This window comes from Panthera pardus, unplaced genomic scaffold, assembly GCF_024362965.1.
Source record: "Panthera pardus isolate Hobbes unplaced genomic scaffold, ASM2436296v1 HiC_scaffold_20, whole genome shotgun sequence".
Lineage (NCBI taxonomy): Eukaryota > Metazoa > Chordata > Mammalia > Carnivora > Felidae > Panthera > Panthera pardus.
This window is the reverse complement of record NW_026526766.1, coordinates 32,047,342-32,068,561: the sequence shown is the minus strand read 5'-3', so window position 1 is coordinate 32,068,561 and position 21,220 is coordinate 32,047,342. Positions and strand designations below refer to the sequence as shown.

At 40.1% G+C, this 21,220-nt stretch overlaps 1 protein-coding gene across 1 annotated transcript in view; it reads left to right on the top strand.

Moving 5' to 3' along the window:
- The window catches only part of GLDC (glycine decarboxylase), a 98,296-nt gene that overhangs the window by 51,026 nt on the left and 26,050 nt on the right, over positions 1-21,220 (top strand). Inside the window, exons 10-16 of the mRNA XM_019438123.2 lie at positions 14-153; positions 764-844; positions 2,467-2,564; positions 3,070-3,154; positions 3,317-3,358; positions 4,484-4,626; positions 19,196-19,271. Of these exons, the coding sequence (XP_019293668.1) occupies positions 14-153; positions 764-844; positions 2,467-2,564; positions 3,070-3,154; positions 3,317-3,358; positions 4,484-4,626; positions 19,196-19,271 (665 nt within the window). The remainder of the gene's footprint in view (positions 1-13; positions 154-763; positions 845-2,466; positions 2,565-3,069; positions 3,155-3,316; positions 3,359-4,483; positions 4,627-19,195; positions 19,272-21,220) is intronic.

Sequence of the window (21,220 nt, the reverse complement as noted above, 5' to 3'; positions counted from 1 at the left end):
CTATCTTATCTAGGTCTCAAGCGAGCTGGACATCAACTCCAGCATGAATTGTTCTTTGACACTTTGAAGATTCAGTGTGGCTGCTCAGTGAAGGAGGTTTTGGACAGGGCCACTCAGCGGCAAATCAATTTTCGGCTCTTTGAGGATGGCATGGTAAGTAAAACTTTTCCATTTCTTTATATATTCTCTAAGATTTCATAACTTTACTCACTAAAAATTTTCTTCTTTATTTAAAAACCCAATATTTAAATTTTAGGCACAATCTACGTCTTACAAACAATTTTGTTTTCCAACTTTGAACATTGTGACCTTCAAAGGATAATTCATTCTTAGCTTTCCTTAAGACTTTATGTTTTCATGTATGATACTCCTAGGCACATATTTTGCTCATAATACTCTTCCTAGTATGACTGTTGAAGTATGGTGTCATACCCAGTATGGTGTGATAAGCACCTTAATGAAGTAAGTTAAAGGAAGAAAAGGATAAGTCTATCTAGCATCAGTAGGGGTGACCTGCAGGCATGAGACTGCTGGGGTCCAGAAATGGTTCATAAAACCTAAACTAAACTAAACTAAACTAAACTAAACTAAACTCGTCTAGTCAACTTCACCTACGGGCCAACTTGGGTATAATGGCACCCTGATAGTTTGAAACAACTGAGAGTTTTATCTAGCACCTTCTTCCCTTTGACCTCTCTTGGGGTTTCTCCACTGGTCTTGGAGTTTAGGACTGATGTTTTCCCTTTAATTTTCATTTCTGCAGCTTGGTATTTCTCTTGATGAAACAGTCAGTGAAAAAGATCTGGATGACTTATTGTGGATCTTTGGCTGTGAGTCATCTGCTGTAAGTAAAATAAGAAGATACATTTCTCTCAACGAGTATTTGAGGTGTTGTCCAAGATAGCTGTGCCTCTTGTGATTCCAAGTGTGAAACTGGGTGGACTGCTGTTAAAAATTATGCCACTGACCATCCCCTATAGCTAGTGGTCACTGCTGTGGGCCCTAGCTAGGAACTGGAAGTCAAGCTAATTTGAAGGATGGTTAATGGTGTTTAATTCAAACTGTCCCAAATGGGGAATCATGACATTGGTGTCCTGGTTATGTCAATTCTGGGAAAATACTCATTCATGTAACATATTTATTGAACACCTAATATATGGCAGGTAGTATGTTAGGCTCTGAGGACTCTGTGAATCTAAGATGGCACCGTTAATGACCAGGAGGCTGAGGCTGGAGAGGTTCCAGACACTTGGAAACTATAAAGGCTTAGAGGCCAAGGATTATAGTGAGAACTAGACACAGTACAGTGTGACTGAGTTGATTTCTGAAACAATGAAATTGCAGGGCCATGTGAGGAGAAAGGTTACACTTGCAGGGATAAAAAAGAAAGTGGTCAGTAGTAATAGGTTCTGTCCTGGTTGCCTATGCACTCTTTAACAAGGGACTTATCTAGAGTATTAGGTAACAAATATAAATCATCAAAGAGATATCACACTGTTCTTTTTTAAGCCTTAAGTAATAAATAAGACTGAATAACCCATATTCTGTCTAGAATTCTGCATTAAATTTAACCACAGGTATTTGTTCCATGCATTTAAGGAATATTTATGAAGTATCCACTGAGGGCTCTAGATGGCTATACTATCAGCCTGAGGCAGAATGAAGAACAAGACATGTATTTATATATTCTGGATATTAACCCTTATCAGATATGATATGGAAACATTTCCTCCCATTCTGTGAGTTCTTAACTCTCTTGATAGTGCCTTTGATATGCAGAAGTTTATTTTAATTAAAGTCCACTCTATTTTTTCTTTTGTTACTCAAAAGCATGTTACTCATGCTTTTGGTGTCGTATTTAAGAAACCAAAATCTAAATCCAAGGTAATGCAGATTTGTGCCTATGTTTTTCTCTTAAAGTTTTATAATTTTAGCTTTTAAATTTAGGTTCTTAGTTCAGTTTGAGTTTTCCTATATGTTGTAAGATAAGGATCCAACTTGATTCTTTTGCATGTGGATACCAGTTTTCTCAGCCTTATTTGAAGAGATTGCCCTTTCGCCCATTTTAGTGCGTGTATTTTATTAAACTTGTTGTCAAATATAAAAGCAGTGTCAAGTGAGAATCCTTACTTGAGTGGTATCATCATAACTTTTTTGGATAGCACTTTAAAATAACTTCCTGGAACTTGCTTCATTACTCAAGGAACATGCAGGAGAAGTTTTTTGGTGCAGTGGGGGGCATAAAAATTGTCATATTTCCTTTTTATCTGAGGCAGAGGTCAACAGACTTTGAAAATAGTGCTCTGGACAATGGCCACAATTCATGACTCCTGATACCTTTTACCTAACCATGACAGATGCCAGGGAGGTGGGCAGTGGTAGTAGATCTGCAGTGCTTTGTCAGAATGCATGCTGAGCAATTCAAGGCTTGCTTCCCTTCCTTTACTCTGTGGTCTCTCCATGCAGGAGCTGGTTGCCGAAAGCATGGGTGAGGAGTGGAGAGGTATTCCAGGGACTGCCTTCAAGAGAACTAGCTCATTCCTCACACATCAAGTGTTTAACAGGTTTGCTTGGGTGTGAGACTTCTGCATTGTGTACTGTGGCTCAGGAGTACAATAGAGAGTGGCTTCTGAATCCACCTGTGAGATGGATCTGGTTTTTGTAGCTCAGCCATGGCTCACTAAGAAACCATTGCCATAAGGATTCCATTCCTGATTGTGGCAAAGCCACCTGTTGCTGGCTCTGCTCCATTGGAACTGTAACCCCTAACCCACTTACTTGTCAGGAAGAGGGGATTTTGGATGCATAGTTGCCAGGCTGATGTTCATACCCAGGAACTCAACATCCTCTTCTTCCTAACCTGACCACAGGAAGCTTCTTGTCCTGGTGCATCCCTGAGGTTTGTGGGGGTTCTATGTCCTTCCTTCTGGCACTTTGTTAGCATGTTGGCTATGGCTCAATTTGATCTGTAGTTTGAAGGTAGATCTCAGTGTATCTTATCTTTCAGGAGGATGTGCATGGACTCTTAGCTCATTATAATGGCCCAAATCATGTGTTTTGTGTTCATAGCTATCACTCAGAAACAAACATTGTCCGATATATGAAGAAATTGGAAAACAAAGATATTTCCCTTGTTCACAGCATGATTCCACTGGTAATTGTTGCCTTTTATTCCTGCTTCTATCTCACGCCTGGTTCCACCTCTTTGGGTTGCAGCTGATATGCTGCAAGAGGAATGAAGGGGTGGCCATGTTGGGAGATCAGAGGGATAAGAGGAAATCATTAATGTGATATATTTTGGATGTGCTTCTTAAAGGGGTCCTGCACCATGAAGCTCAACAGCTCATCTGAACTCGCAGTAAGTAGGAGGTTTTCTTAAAAACTTTTCTTAGGAAGGAATTTAATAGGAGCAGTGTTCTAGCTTGTACATAAGTGGATAACTAGAGAAAGCTACTGGGACTGTGATTTAGTAACTGTCTAAATAATTCTTTACCTGGTATTCAACAATCTCAGGACAAACCCTAGTTTTATTGCGACTTGGTCATTTAAATTTATGAGTAAAATTATTTTTTTAATTAAAATAAACATTATTAATTAAATTAATATATGTAATTAATAATTAACTAATATTAAAGTATTTATGCTTTCCTACCCCTGTTATTTATTTATTTGTGTACTTTTTTAAGATTTTATTTTAAGTTATCTCCTCATCCAATGTGGAAATCAAATCACAACTCCGAGACTAAGAGTCATATGTCTACTGAGTGAGCCAGCCAGGTGCCCCTCCTATTCCCCCTTTTAAATCTGCATTGTAAAAAGCTTTTATCAACTTGGAGTTTATTATGCTCAGTAGAATTCAGAACCTTAAGCCTTCTTTCTAGAAATACCAGAAGGGTATGGACTGGAGGTTTTCATTTATTTCTTATATCAACAGAAGATTTGTGTAACCTGATCATGTAGTTGGTAAGTATCTCTACTAGGCTAGGATCCATTTTAGCAGAACTATCTTCCTTTTTTTCCATACGACAAATGACATCAGGCAAAGGAAATCATGTTATATTGTTATTAGAAAGGTTTTCCCCATTTACTTTGGTTTATATCTTGTTCTGCTCAATGAAGACAGAATAATATAGGTGCTGTATAAGAGTTTGAGTAAACCTTACCTGCAACAACTCATTGGATTTCATGGATATAAATATATTTTGTTCCTGAAAAGATAGAAAAAGTTTATATTTTTGTGTAAGTTCCCTTTCTGGGCTTTTGTGACCCACTTGTAAAATGATGGCAGTAACAGTATTTATCTGTTAAGATTGTGGTGAGGTTTAAATGAATATATTTAAAGTGCTTAAAACAGTGCCTAGCACATAGTAAGCACTCTTTGTGTTAGCTATTACTATACTCATCATCATCATTAAAGTTAGTATTGGTAATTACTATTACAATATGTACATATGCATGTGTCTTCTACCCCATTGCTCTTCAGCCTATTACGTGGAAGGAGTTTGCAAATATCCACCCGTTTGTGCCTCTGGACCAAGCTCAAGGATATCAGCAACTTTTCCGAGAGCTTGAGAAGGACTTGTGTGAACTCACGGGCTATGACCAAATCTCTTTCCAGCCTAACAGGTAAGAGATTTCTTCTGTCATTTCATCTATCTCATGTGGTATAACACCCACTCCAAAACTTGGAAGCTTGAAAAAACAATTTATTATTTCTTACTCTGAGAGTTGAGTAGACAGTTGAAATCCACTGGGGCGGATGGCTAGAAGGTCCATTGTAGTCACATTCACATAGCCAGAAAATTAGTGATAGGCAGCTGGCTGGGAGCGCAGCTGAGTATGCTGACCTGGGTCTTGGTTCTTGCCCATGTAGACTTCTCCATGTGGTTGCTCGAGTGTCATTCCTCCTGGAATGTTGTCTGGGTTCAAAATGGAGTGTTCCATAATGGAAGAATGTGGAAGCTGCAAACTCCTTAAGGCTTAGCCTCTGAAGTTTCACAGCGTCATTTCCAGATGCTATGCTATTTATTCAGCAAGTGACAGAGTCAGCTCAGTTTGAATGCAAGAGTGGATGATACATGGGTGTGAATGTCCAGAATTGAGGTTCATTGTGGGCCGTCTTTGGAAACTAGTTACTACATCCATCAATGACATAGCATAATAATTAGAATCAAGTATACATTAACTCCTAACTGGAAGCCACGTCTCAATCCAGTAGGGTCAGGAGACCCTAGATCCTGGTTCCTTCTGTCACTAACTTTGAAAGTTCCCTGCCAGGGGTGCCTGGGTGGCTCAGTCGGTTGAGCATCTGACTTCGGCTCAGGTCATGATCTTGTGGTCTGTGAGCTCAAGCCCCGCATCAGGCTCTGTGCTGACAGCTCAGAGCCTGGAGCCTATTTAGGATTCTGTGTCTCCCTCTCTTTCTCTGCCCCTCCCCTGTTCATGCTCTGTCTCTCTCTGTCTCAAAAATGAATAAAACATTAAAAAAAAAAAAAAAAAAAAAAGAAAGTCCCCTGCCCGCCTCTGGCCTCTGTCTCCTTATATGTAAAGGATATGTTTTTGAAGAGTGATATTTATATATTTATTTATTTATTTTTAGCACTCTAATTTTATTTTTTATTATTTTTTTTAAATTTACATCCAAACTAGTTAGCATATAGTGCAACAATGATTTCAGGAGTAGATTCCTTAGTGCCCCTTACCCATTTAGCCCATCCCCCCTCTCACAACCCCTCCCGTAACCCTCAGTTTGTTCTCCATATTTATGAGTCTCTTCTGTTTTGTCCCCCTCCCTGTTTTTATATTATTTTTGTTTCCCTTCCCTTATGTTCATCTCTTTTGTCTCTTAAAGTCCTCATATGAGTGAAGTCATATGATTTTTGTCTTTAGTTTCACTTAGCTTAATACCCTCCAGTTCCATCCATGTAGTTGTAAATGGCAAGATTTTGTTCTTTTTTGATTGCCTAGTAATCCTCCATTGTGTGTGTATGTATATATACACCATATTTTCTTTATCCATTCATCCATCGATGGACATTGGGCTCTTTCCATACATTGGCTATTGTTGATAATGCTGCTATAAACATGGGGGTGCATGTGTCCCTTTGAAACAGCATACTTGTATCCCGTGGATAAAGAATAACAGTGATTTTTAAAAGCAGAGGGCTCTAGCAAAATCTCCTGGGTACTTGTTAAAGATACAAATGTCTGTGTCCCTCTCCAGACCTACTAATCATAATCTCCAGCAGTTGGGACTAAGGATCTTTATTTTTAAGAAGCAAACAAGTGATTCTGATCCCTTCTGATTTCCAATTTGGAATCCACTAGGTTTGTGAACTGTCTTCATGGGAATAGATACATCATAGATGGATAGGCAGACAAACACTACCAGCAGGAGTCCACATTTTAAGTATCTTCAGAAGAGTTGTGTTTCTGCCGCTGGCTTTTCCACCTTCCACTACTCAAGTGTTAATTTTCCACCAGCAGCCTCAACACTGGCAACACCTAGGAGCTTGTTAGAAATGCAGACTTTGTATTTCAAGATACAAAAATCAAATGATTTTAAAACTGAGACATTTATTTTCTGACTCTGTGCAACAGAAAATAATCAGATCTTAGATACAGCCAAGCCCCACCTCCTGTTTGGTAAGATAGGGTATACAGCAAAGCCATGCACTCTGTAAAAACAGTATATCCTATAAAATACAAACCTTTTAGGAAGGGGGCATATGCAAATGAAAGGACACAGAGATCTTTTAATAATAGCCTCTGGAACCCTGATTTTATAAATAGGAAGGAATGATATTCATGAAAGTCAGGCTTCATGCCTTTTTTAAAACATCATCATCCGGCCCCTCTTCCTTTTCAAAGGAGGAAAGGAAACTGAATGATTAGCCTGAAGAAATAATACGTTAAATAAATATTGAAAGTGAAGAAATTTTGCCCTCTAGTGATGGAATATGATTACATCTTCTGTGATTAGTAATTTTTCAGGATTATTTTAACTCTTAAATCATTAGCTTTTGCAGCTAATTGAGGGCCAAAACAGGATTCCCAGAAGTCTGACCTACAAATGAGGAAGTTTGCCTTCCCTTAATAAAATGGTTCCCAACCCTGCATAAAAATTACTCATGTGGTGCGTTTATAAAAAGATCCTGATGATCAGATCACAATCACAAATTGAATCATAATCTTAATAGCAAAAGAGGGGTAAGGGAAGGGACACAGGCATGAGTAGTTTTTTTTTTTTTTTTAAGTTATTTATTTTGAGAAAGAGAGAAAGACCAGGCAAGGTTAAGAACTACTCTCTTAGAAGTTTCTCTGTCCTGCTCTCCTCATATGATTGGCAGTGAGTTTCATTACCCCATTTAAGTTGTGCAGAAAATAAAGAGATAATTATCAAGATGCCTTTCCTGTCAGTGATGCCTTCTTACACTACAGAGATTCCCAGGTGTAACACTTATTTCTAGGAGCTGATTTGAAAGTGACAGTAGCTGTACCCAAAGTTGAGGCTTAAGATGAGGGATATTTCTGGTTCTTAGCAGAGGCTGCTCTGACAGGTGAGGAAATGCCCTGCTCTTTTGTTGGCCCTTCTATCAAGGGCCATGCTTCCAGAGATGAAAGTGATTTGATGTCTTAATTTGAGGAAAAGAGGAAGGGATGCACCATATATTCTATATGCAAGAGATTTTATTTTTATCTTGCTATGACACTATCTTGGTTTACTTGTGCTAAGCTTCTCTCCACAAGTGAATTATATTTTCAGGTCTTATAACCTATGTTTGAAGTATTATAATTAGTCTACCATAGGGTTAACTGTTATTTATCATGATTTATTGCTGGCTAGTGACCAATCCAAGATGCTGATGTAGGCTTCATATTTATTGTAAGAAGTTTTCTTGAGTGTTCTGTACAGAGGAAGAATTTGATGTATCGTGTCAGCCACTGAAATTATGCTCATAAAATAAAGGGTGCGGTAGCAATTATCAAGAGGCTGTTACAGCAACTCCTCGGCACCTAGGAAGAGACAAGCCACATGCACTCAGGGAATCACAAAAAACTGTTTATTGCACACCAGTGCTGGCCTAGCAGAGTCACCTCCAAAGGCTGAGCCCCAACTTTGGGTCAGTCTCCTTTTATGGCTGGGGATGGTAGAGGGTTGAGAGACAAAAGAAAAAGGGGAGGGGTCCTTTATCAGTGGTGCTACACAGGTAGTTGGTGGAGGCAGGAGGCAAACAAGATTACAGAAGCCAAAAGTATGCAAGGGGAGTATCCAGCCTCATCTGGGGTTATCTGGCTGGCCCCTTTTATCTTGTTTTCCTTCTCAAGACCACTTCTTGGTGTTTTCACTTATACCTAATTGGAGTTGGTCAGTATGTCTGTAGACTAGAGTCTGGACACCAAAATATATCTAAATGTTTCCTTTCCCTGGCACCTGTGTGGTTCAGTCGGTTAAGGTTAAGCGTCTGGCTTCTGCTCAGGTCATGATCTCACAGTTGGGGAGTTTGATTCCCTCATTGGGCTCTGTGCTGACAGCTCAGAGCCTGGAGCCTGCTTTCTGTGTCTCCCCCTCTCTCTGCCCCTTCCCTGCTCACACTCTGTCTCTGTCTCTCTCAAAAATAAATAAAGACAAAAAATAAATAAATAAATAAATAAATAAATAAAGAGTGAATGGTTCCTTTCCTTTTTTGTTACTGTATAATATTTATTTATTTATTTCAAGTTTATTTATTTTGTGAGAGCGCAAGCGGGGGAGGGGCGGAGAGAGAGGGGGCAGAGGATTCAAAGCAGGCTCTGTGCTGACAGCAGGGATCCTAATGCATGGCTTGAACTCACAAACCATGAGATCATGACCTGAGCCGCATTTGGACACTTATCCAACTGAACCACCCAGGCGCTGCTATTGTATACTTAAAAGTTAAATATGGCAAGAATTTTAGGAAGTAGCATTAGTAATGTTTTGCAACTCTAAAAGGTTTTTTTGTGGTAAAATAAACATAACATGAAAATTTACCAATTAAAAATTACATTTTTAAGAGTACAATTCAATGTCATGAAGTACATTTATATTGTTTTGCAACCATCAACACCATCCAACTCCAGGACTTTGTCTTCTTAAAGTTCTTTACCCATTAAACAACAACTCCCCATTTCTGTGTTACACCAGCCACTGGCTGGTGCTTTTATTTTCTGCCGCTTTTAACTTTACTACTCTAAGTTTGTCATGTAGGAGGAAACACATCATGTTTGTCCTTCTATATCTGGCTTATTTTACTTAGCATAATGTCTTTATATCCATGTCTTTATCTTGTAGCATGTGTCAGCATATCCTTTTTTTTTAAAATATTTTTAAATGTTTGTTTATTTTTGAGAGAGAGAGAGAGAGAGAGAGAGAGAGAGAGAGAGAGACAGAGCATGAATGGGTGAGGGGCAGAGAGAGAGGGAGACGCAGAATCTGAAGCAGGCTCCAGGCTCTGAGCTGTCAGCATAGAGCCCAATGCGGGCCTTGACCTCACTAACTGCGAGATCTTGACCTGAGCCCAAGCTGGATGCTCAACTAACTGAGCCACTCAGGCACCCCTCAACATATCCTTTTTAAGGCTGATCAATATTCCACTGTATGTATATATCACATCTTGTTTATCTTTTCATTTATTGATGGACATTTGTGTTATTCCCACCCTTTGGCTATTGTGAATATTGTTACTATGAAAATTGGTACATACATCCCTGAGTCCCTGGTTTTAATTCTTGGGGTATATGCTCAAGTGTGACATTGGATATATGGTGACTCGGTTTAATTTTTTGAGGAATGGCCATACTGTTTTATATATCTATGCAGAGTTATAGTTCAAAAGAGGTAAAGAAAAGAATAGGTATCTCAAGGTGGTAGAATTTCAATACTTTTTGTCCTTATCCTTTTTTAGATTACGAAAAACCTTTTTAAACCATGATATATGTTTAATATATAATCTAAAAAGAAGTTAATTCAAAAAAATGAAAAGAAGTTAATTTTATTTGGGGGACATGTGTATTATGAAATAATTAAATGCAATGTAAGACCCTTGCAGATTCATTTCTAGCCTGGGTCTCCTGATCTCAGAGGATTTCTCCGTCAGCTGATGGCATGATGAAGCCTGCTTCGAAGCTTGCCCTCGGGTTGGAGGCAAATCATATACTACCTCAGTTTTAGGAGCAACTCAGTACTCAAAGTGTGAAAGGCTCATAACAAAGGGAAAGGAACCAAGCTCTGCAGAAGAGAATAATATTGAACTTGAAATACAACTCTGGTTCTAATAGGCCTGTGTAAGAGAACTATATTTTCAGGGACAAACCTGAGTGTTTCTGCATATATGGCCCTGACTTCTATACCTCATCTTTGCTGCTAGGCCCTTCAATAGTGTCCAGATCCAGTACACTTCTATCTACATTATGCTTACAGGAGGCTTTTGTTCCTTCTCTAATAGTTTATGCCTGGATATAGACTTGCTTTCTTGTCAGAGGATTTTTCTCTGAAAGGAAATTCAGCAGTTCAAAGTTGTAAGGATAGCACCCACAATGTGTGGAGGCCTCCAAACCTCTGTTATATGGCTTCCTCCTTAGTGATGATGTAGGCATCTGTCCTATACAGCAAGAAAGCAAATGCTATGTTATTGATCTGAGTGAGGTTTAATTGAGGAATGGCCAGTGATTATAGTTGATAAAGGATTTTATTATGATAAATTGTGGCATAAAATCTTTTGTCCATGTGACTAAACCTTTATTAGGTCTATTTTCTGGGATTCCTAAGATCCCCAAGGTGTTTAAAAGACTTGAAACAAAAATGTCAAGAAACTTGTCCCCCTTTCTCCTATTTATTTGCTCAATCTACAAACCTGGAGAGCATTTCCAGTTTGGTGAAGAAAATCGCCATAAAATATTTAATTACCTTTCCATTTTCCATTGTGCCCAGTGTGGCTTGCTTTGACTTGTTCCCCATTACACTGTGACACTCTTAAAATCATTCAGCAGCTCACAAATACACTCCAGAAATTGCTGGGTAATGTAATGCTGAGTAATGTAATGTTTGAGGCACACAGCAACAGTAATTAACACCTTCCACAGATATCTAATGTGAAATACAATCTGGAATTACTATTAGCTCCTTTGGCTTATAAGAGTGAATAAGTTGCTTTTGTCTTTAAAAGCAGCAAACTATGATCTTGAATGTAGATTGAGGCTGGCAGTTGCTTTTCCAGAATCTCCAGGAAGGTTCTTCTTCTTTTTTTAAGTTTATTCATTTATTTTGAGAGAGAGCAAGCACAAGTAGCGGAGGGCAGAGAAAGGGAGAGAGAGAATTCCAAGCAGGCTTCACACTGTCAGTATGGAGCCTGACTCGGGGCTTGAATTCAAGAGCCTTGAGATTATGATCTGAGCTGAAACCAAGCGTCAGAAATACTTAACCAACTGAGCCACCCAGGCTCCCCTTCCCTGGAGGTTCTTAAATAAAGGTGTATAAACAGGGCATAATCTATGGATCTCAAACTTTATTGCACATGAGAATCACCTGGGGGAGCTCATTAACTTGCTAGCTTCACAGCCAGAGTTTGATTCAGTAAGTCTAGTTTGGAGCCTGAGAATTTTGCATTTCTAACAAGTATCTGGATGATGCTAATGTGCTGTTTTAACTACCATCCTGGGAAAACCACTGGGGTTACAGAGATTCATAGTCCTGGCTGTATGTTAGAATTACTTGGGGAGACTCTGAAGAATACTGATGCTCTTCTCACTCCACAAACTAGTTGCATCAGAATTTCCCCTTACGGTGGAGTTCAGGAATCAAGGTTTTTAAAACTCTTCCTGGGTGATTCTAATGTGCATCACTGAGGTGTGGAAAGTGTGTTGCCCTGAAAGAACACCAAAGAGGAAGGTTTAGTTAGATGATTAATATCTTCCAGTGGACTGAACTTTGAAACTGCCCTTTGAAGACTAAGTCATGACCACCATGTGTGTATCAGGACAGTTTACAGTAAGGAGAATCAAAACACTTGATGGTTGTTACCCCCCACACCCCCATTCTTGAGCTCATAATTGATTAATTAGCTCTAACATGACTGATACCATTGATAATCTCTGATAATGCTTTCCTACTGAGCCTGATGCAGCTTCAGAACCCTCCTATCAGAGAACTCCAGGAAGCCAGATATCAGAGACCTCTGGTCAGAGACTGATTTCCTAAAGAAGTACTCAGAACACCAGGAGGAAGAGAAAGAAGGGTGAAGGATGAAGAGAACCATCTTTGGGGACACAGAAAATAGTGAGAAGGACCTCCCCTCCCCCAATTTCCTTAACTCTCAAAAGCATATTTTGATTTTTGCAGTTTGTAAGGCTTGGAGCAGTGGTTTTTGCACTTGGTCACACCCTCAGAATTTCTGACTCAGTACTTCAGAACTTGAATTTCTATCAAGTTCCCAGGTGATGCTGATGCTTTGGAGATTTAAGTTTGAGAACCATTGCTTTAACATACTCTTCGGATATCAGAATGGTTAGAACAGCTGGATCTATTCAGATGTTTCTTGACAGAATCTAAAGGTTAAGTATAGAATTCAGCTAGAGTCAAATCAGATATAGACTGGGGTGCCTGGGTGGCTCAGTTGGCTAAGCGGCCGACTTCATCTCAGGTCATGATCTCATGGTCTGTGGGTTCGAGCCCCACGTAGGGCTCTTTGCTGGCAGTCTACAGCCTGAAGCCTGCTTCCGATTCTGCATCTCCCTCTCTCTCTGCCCCTCCCCTGCTTGTTCCCTGTCTCTCTCTCTCTCTCCCTCAAATAATAAACATTAAAAATTTTTTAAATCAGATACAGATTGGTAAGAACATTCCAGAATGATACATTGAGATTTTTATTAGAAGCTCATTGGAATGGAGACCCAGGCAGTGTTTGGGTACTTGAGGTAAGCAACAGAATTAGACTGATTAATATCCTATTGCTTCCAAGGTATGTTTATTGGAAAAATTGTCAGTCACCCTATTTATTCCATTCATAAGATAGGAATCAGTGCCATTTTTTACTTTATTTTCTTGGAGGTGTCTTAGGATGTTGCCATGGACTAAAGTGGGTCATTTTGAAGCAGTGGCTGTTTTGATCATCTTACTGGGATCAGTTTTACCATGTCAGTTTCTTTTTTTCTTCTCTTTTCTTTTCTTTTGAGATCGCAAGTGAGCAAGGGGACAGAGAGAGAGAGAGAGAAATTGAGCTAGCTCAAAGTGGAGCTCCAGCCCATGAACCATGAGATCTTGACCTGAACCAAAGTCAGATTCTTCCCACCAGGCATCCCACCATGTCAGTTTCTTAGCTAATGTTTCACTTGGTCACTTCCCAAGCACTTGATAGTGGTATTATTAAAGTGTTTGGTTGAGGGGAGTTTGACATCAAAACATATATCACAGGGGCACCTGGATGACACAATTGTTTAAACATCTGACTCTTGATCTCATCTCAGGTCATGATCTCACGGTTCCTGGGGTCAAGCCCTGCATCGGGCTCTTGCACTGATGGTGCGGAGCCTGTTGGGATTCTGTCTCTCCTCTCTGACTCTACCCAGCTTGTGCTTTTCTCTCTCTCTCTGAAAACAAATAAATAAACGTTAATTAAAAAAAAATTATAAAATTTTAAAAACCATATCATTAATAGTGTTTCCTTTTGGAGAATTAGATGGGGAAGAATGGGAGAAGGTTGCTTTTTTTTATATAGATGCAAGTTTTTTAAACACATGAATGTTTTATTTTATAATAAAAAACTTTCAAATCCACCTATGAATTAGGTGACAATACCCAAGGGAGGCTTGCAGCAGAGAACAAATCAGGGTTACTCCAGGTTAAGGGTCACCACTATCACTGGAAAATCTGTGACTGTCCCACTTCTTGGGTCATTCCCTCCAGATTATGAAGTCCCAGGCTGTGGGAGTTTCCTCTATGCTGTGATTGGGTCACATGTTCAATAACTTGTTAATGGATAGTGATTGGGAATGTTTGCTCCCTTCCTACTTCTTCTTTTTTTTTTTTTTTTTAATTTATTTTTTGAGAGAGAGCATGAACAGGGGAGGGGTTGGGAGAGGGGGAGACACAGAATCCGAAGCAGACTCCAGGCTCTGAGCTGTCAGCACAAAGCCTGACGTGGGGCCCGAACTCACAAATTGTGAGACCATGACCTGAACTGAAGTCAAATGCTTAACTGACTGAGCCACCCAGGCGCCCCTGCCTACCCGCCCCCCCCCCAATTTTTAAGATAAAAACCTTCTTTAAAAAATTTTTTTTACATTTATTTTTGAGAGAGAGAGAACATGAGCAGGGAAGGGTAGGAGAGAGTGGGAGATCCAGAATCCATAGCAGGCTCCAGGCTCAGAGTCTGATGCAGGGCTTGAACTCACAGTGAGATCATGACCTGAGCTGAAGTTGGACTAGTAACCAACTGAGCCCCCCAGGTGCCCCCAAAATTCATTCACTATCTTAACCCATCTTTAGTTTTATGCTTAAGGAGTGCTAAGCTTTCTATCTGTGACTACTCACCATGAATGTTCTCCACAATCATCTGTATGAGCAGGCCTTATTCCTTCTTCATCATTGATTGTTAGATCATCTGCAGTCATATTTCTAACATCTAGCAGAAGTCTTTAAGTCTCCCTTGGGATTCATCTTGTGTGAAGGTCCAATAAAAATTTGTTCCACAGGTCTAAAAACTAAACCTTTCCAGGTAGAACTAAGTTGCAGTATTTCTAAATCCCAGGGTTCTTAGCAAAGATGAAGGTAAAGTGATAAAAATCATTGACATTTGTGTCCTTGAATTCTAGTTCTAGTTCTTTCTAGCAAAAGAGCTGTAGTGTCACCCTGTTTCTGTCATGCCATCTTCAAATTCTACCGTCTTTCTCTCCCCCCCAAACCTTTTGCTAAGTTCACACTGACTAGCATTGCACTTAGAATTCTACACTGATACTAATAGTCTAGTTTAATCATTACAAAACTGTTGAATCCCATCAACTGCATTTTATTTTCACCTTGTGGGACATTGTCCTTGTTCTAGCTTCTTATAGTCTAAGACTTCTTATAGATTTTTTTGTGCAGTGAGTCTGTGTTTTGGAGGATGTTGTCTGCTAGACTTTGCTCATTTTGTGTTTAGCAGTACAATATGTAGCAGTTCTTTCACCAGCCTGAATATATGCCATGACTGGAGGATGTTGTTTTTCTAAGACAATTTAAGCTTATGCTTACTTGACACTTTTGTGGGTCTGAGGCTCCCCACCCACTAGTGTCCTCCTTTCTGTGGCCAACTCTGCAGATCCAAGCCACCAACCACTTCAATTTAAATGGATGTCAGAAAACCACTGTTTTTGCTGTGTTTTTTCTCCACATGTAGTGGTTTTCTGATGGACTCTCAATCTGGGTTATGGAGATAAGCAGTTATTTTTCATAATTTCCATCAACATGTGGCACTAATTCCTCTTATTTTAATAGAATCCCAATAATAAGCCTTTGTGGCATTTATTTATTTATTTATTTATTAAGATTTAAAAAAAAAAATTATTAATTTTGACAGAGAGCATAAGTGGGATAAGGGCAGAGAGAGGGAGAAAGAATCCCAAGCAAGTTCCGTGCTGTCAATGCCAGCCCATCTAGGGGCTCTATCTCATGAATGGTGCGATCATGACCTGAGCCAAAATCAAGAGTCGACACAACCGAGTGAGCCACTCAGGCGCTCCTTATGTGGCATTTAGTTTTAAGTTGCCACATCTAGCACTTATGATCATCCGTAGGATAATGCCTCTCTCTTGGATTACTGGCTCACAGTTCCATTCTCTTTCATTCCTGTTCTGAACACCTTGATTGGTTTCCAACAAAATAAGATGAGTAGAAGTCATGAGAAAAAAATAGAGGTAAGTATAGAATCCATTTGTTGAGTCCCCTTTCCATGGAAGAAAGGATATCAATGTTGACTGCTTCGGCTGGAGATGGGAACTAAATTTTGGGTTTTTTTTGTTTTTGTTTGTTTTGTTTTTTTTCTACCAACTTTTTTGGCTATTTTATTTTATTTTCTAATTTTTTTAATATGAAATTTATTGTCAAATTGGTTTCCATACAACACCCAGTGCTCATCACAACAGGTGCCCTCCTCAATGCCTATCACCCACTTTCCCCTCCCCCCTCCCCCAACACCAACCCTCAGTTTGTTCTCAGTATTTAAGAGTCTCTTATGGTTTGCCTCCCTCCTTCTCTATAACTTTTTTCCCCTCCTTCTCCTCCTCTCTGGTCTTCTGTTGAGTTTCTCAGGATCCACATTTGAGGGAAAACATATGGTATCTGTCTTTCTCTGCCTGACTTATTTCACCTAGCATAACACTCTCCAGTTCCATCCATGTTGCTACAAATGGCCAGATTTCATTTTTTCTCATTGCCAAGTAGTATCCCATTGTATATTTAAACCACATCTTCTTAATCCATTCGTCAGTTGATGGACATTTAGGCTCTTTCCATGATATGGCCATGGGAACTAAATTTTGAACAAAGTCCATGCAGAGTACTGTTCTATATATGCTGAGAACTATATCCTACCCTCAAGGCTTACACTCTAATTGAGATAAGACAGGCACACAAAGTACTTTGAGTTCTAAAATAATTTTCAATGTACAGTGCACTTATAGGATTGTGTTATAACAGTAACAAAATACTGAGTGCATATGGGTACAATTATTATCCCTATTTTAGAGATGAGGAAACAGAGGCTAGGTAACTTGGTATTGGTGGTTTGCTGAAGCATATTCATTTTTCTGTTTCCAAAATAAAAACAACAAGTGAGCAACAACTTGTTTTTCCAAAGACAGGAAAATGGAAGACTCATGTCTGCCTACCTCTTTGGAAGAGGGAAGAGGCAGACCTCACTCAGTGTAAGTGACAAGAAACTTATTATATGTGTTAGCCAACCCTCCCTAGTTCGACAAGGGTTATGTGAAAGAAAATCACAGCTCTGAATCCTTTGGGAAGCACAATGTGCTCGGAGAAACAGTACTGCTCTCAGGGGAAACATGAGGCTCCTTGAGAGGCCAACTTGTACTGAAGTCTAATTCTGTCACTGTTGGCCATGTGGGCATGTAACACTTTAACCTCAGTTTCTTCATGTACATAATGGGGGTGATGGACCTATCATATGGGGGTATTGGGAGGATTAAATAAGGACCAAATAAGATGATGTAAAATGCTTTAGTGGCAACCCCCACAACAAGGGCTACCATTTCTCTGTACTCTGTGCAGAGTGCCTGTTAAGTAGGAAGTGTTTAATTAATGGAGCAATTTATACTTATTATTACTATTACTTAGCTAATCTACCCTATCCTATTGCTTTGCAAGTCACCACTTTCTCTTTCTCCAGCCAGCCTATAAGCCCCAGATGCTTCCCTGTTATCTCTCCTGACCTAAGTCCTCAATTCTGCTGTTTCCTAACACCAGACCATCAGTGTCCCCACAGTAGTTTGAAAACATTTCAAATCCAACTGGTTTTGTCCTGGTGTTCTCTCAAAATAAAACAAACAAGGAAACAAAACAAAACAAAACAAAACAAAACAAAACAAAAATAGTGCTCCAAATTTTATCTTTTGGTTAAAATTTTTTTTTTTTTTAATGTTCATTCATTTTTGAGAGACAGAGCATGAGTGGGGTAGTGGCAGAGAGAGAGGGAGATACAGAATATGAAGCAGGCTCCAGGCTCTGAGCTGTCAGCACAGAGCACATCGTGGGGCTCGAACTCACAAACTGCAAGATCATGACCTGAGTCAAAGTTGGACGCTTAACCCAATGAGCCACCCATCACCCCTAGCTTTTAGAAGTTTTTAAATTTAGAAATTTATCTTATTCTTACAACTTGTACTTTTAGAGTGTTATCTCAGTATTATGGGATGATTAGAATGGATGAACACCCAAACCACTGGGTCTTCTACAGGATTAAGGGATGGTATAATTGTGCAAAATAGAGGAAATAACCACTTTGAATGGGATTTAAAAACCTATTACTCGGGGCGCCTGGGTGGCGCAGTCGGTTAAGCGTCCGACTTCATTCAGGTCACGATCTCGCGGTCCGTGAGTTCGAGCCCTGCGTCAGGCACTGGGCTGATGGCTCGGAGCCTGGAGCCTGTTTCCGATTCTGCGTCTCCCTCTCTCTCTGACCCTCCCCCGTTCATGCTCTGTCTCTCTCTGTCCCAAAAATAAATAAAAAACGTTGAAAAAAAAAATTTAAAAAAAAAAAAAAAACAAAAAAAACCTATTACTCACTTCCCTTTCCTTCTGCAAAGACTACTGAGAACATTAAGTAACAGTTTATGATTGACTCAGTATTGCTCATTGGACTGTTATTAAGTGTGCTCTTAAATTGGTGTCTTCAAGGATTGCCTAGTTGGGTATGGGCAGCTTCTAGCTGCCACATGCATGGGGGCATGGCAAAGTTCACCTAAGAATAAAGGACTATTGCCACACTCAAAGGGCATAGTTCCTTTGGGGTAATATCATCACTGATTATATATGTGGTATGGACAAATTCTGGTTTTAGGTGTAATAATTGTAATTAATGTTATTAAAAATTGTTCCTCTTGAAAGATGCACACTGACATTTTAATTGATAAAATGATATGATACTTGAGTTTTGCTTCAAAACAATCTAGTTCAGGAGGTGTCTAGTTGGCTCAGTAGGTAGAGCATGCAACTCTTGATCTCTGGGCTGTGAGTTTAAGCCCCCTGTTGGGTGTGGAGCCCACCTAATAAAAATAATCTAGTTCAGAGTGAGGGGGTTAGTGTGGGATATGGTTGGAAAAAGATTGACCATACCCAAGAATTGTTAAAGCTGGATAATACGTATATGGCAGCTCCTTATATTCTACTATTTATGTGTGATTTTTGAAATTTTCTGTAATAGAATTCGTAGATACATGGTACTGAGCGAGGTTTGAAAGGCCCATTTCTGAGTAGGAGTAGATGAGCTTTAGTACATGGACTGAGTGCCATTCTGTGGTCATTCAAGAGCTTTTAGGTTGTGCAGAGATCCTAGGTGAACTTTCCATGGTGTCTGGTAGTGCCTTTTTGTCAAATGGAGAACATGCAGTCCCTGCCCAGTGAATAGTGAATGAGTCAATGAAAACAAAGAGGCCCAAAGCCCTGACCCTTCTCTTCTTGTCTTTGCAGCGGAGCCCAGGGGGAATATGCTGGGTTGGCCACTATCCGAGCTTACCTCGAGGGGAAAGGAGAGGGACACAGGACAGTAAGTATGGGCAGGTGGTGCTTGCCCACCATCAGGGGGCAGTGGGTCCAGCTCTCAGAGTCCCTTTTCTTTTGTGGTGCACTCCTTCTAAGCCTTCTTGGAAGCAGCTAGGGAACATATAATCAAGAAACAGATTTCCCTGAACTGGTCATTACGATCCTTGCCCCGGAGACACTTTCACGGACCATTTTGAGGGTAAACATTTGAAAATAAAGGTTTTTGCTCAAGCCCAGTCTGTAAAAGTCAGCCAGTTGGCCGTGGAACTGCTTTCCACAGGTTGCAAAGGATGGAAGGGGCAGGAATGTTACCCTTCCAGGTCTCTTCTCCCTTGTGTAGTCCTGGCCCTACACCTGGACAAAGGGTAGGGACTTGCCTTTAATTCTCCTGTAACCCCACTGTGACTAGACACAGTTCTGATCATATGTGTGCTCAAAAAATGTTTATTGAGGGGCACCTGGCTGGCTCAGTCAGTAGAGCACACAACTCTTTATCTCAGGATCATGAGTTTGAGCCCCACGTTGGCTGTAGAGATTACTTAAAAAAAAATTTTTTTAATAAAATATTTATTGAATAAATAAATTCCCTATTGAGGATTGTCATCTCTAAGCAGCAAAAGAAGATGGTGGAGCAGAGTTCATGGTTCTGCTTCAGTTTTTGCTTTCAGTATGGGAGTCTAGTCTCCAGGGTCCAAACTGCTTGTGGAGCCTGTTTTGGGACCCACAGGTGCTAATGGGCTTGACTGGACTCCACTAATCTCCAGGTAGCAGTGCCTCTAGCAGTTGATCTGACATAGGCTTCAGAGTGTGGCGAATGAGCCTGTTTCTGAGGTCTTCATTTTGGTGTTGACCAACACTGAGCGAGAACTTCCACTGAGTTGTGGAGGTGGAGTTCTTAGAGGGAGCAGTGGGTAGGGGTCGGGAGCAGGATAAAAGTGACTGCCCATCCCAGGAAACTTAGAAAAGGGTGCCAGGCTAGTTCTGGTTGCCCAAGTTAGTGGGAGTGCAGAAGCTGGTGGCCCTATCTCAGTCCATTTCTGGGTATATTAAAACTAGAAGATTATTTGTGGCTAGTTGCCTGTATTTTGCAATGGAGAATCTGAAAACTGTTATACTTCACTTTCAAAAACGGAGGGAAAAAAGAATTTTCTTTCTCTTCCTGTTTATCCATCCTGATTTCACAGGTATGTTTTCTCAGGCCTTTGTCCTAGTTGGGGAGTAGAACTAATTTTCAAAAATCTTTGAAAAAGAGGACATCATTAGTTGAATAATTATTCAATCCTGGTTACATACAAGGCACGGTGTGTGCCAGTCCTGAGTTAGATTAAGTGATAAATCAGATAGACACAGTCCCTGATACTCCAAGTTGGGTTTCCTAGTGGTTTTGAATTCTTTAAGTTTCTAAGGAAATGTTAGTTTAGAACTAGAATCATTCTTTGGACCTCAGAGTCTCAGCACTATCATAGCATCAGAAAGGAAACATTGAAGCTCATGTTGTCCAGGGAAAGAATGGCAGGTGACTGACATTAAAAGTTCCCCCTTCTGTTCTTCCTCTGTGGCTTCCATGTATTAAGGTAGCCACTGGAACTCCTTGTTATACTTTCTAACCACTGGGTGTCTGGGGATCCTGGGAAGGGATCCATTCATTCTGTGTGACCACCTCCATGTTGCCTCCTTTTCCTCATCCTCCTCCTGCCCCTGCTTTATAAAGAGATTTTTGAGATCTGCGTTGTAGTGGTCATGCTAAAATCCAGGTTCCATCAAATCTGTGATGCTCCCCACCCCTTATTGTTTCCAGGTCTCCACTCTGACATCAGGAAGTATCTGTGAATGTCCAGGAGTGGGGGACCAAACCAGAAAGGTCAAGCAGAAAGGATGAAAGAACTTTTGATTGGGCCTGGGCAGAGTTCTTCTGTGACTGACAGATCCTTTATGGTTCCTTTTCATTCTCTT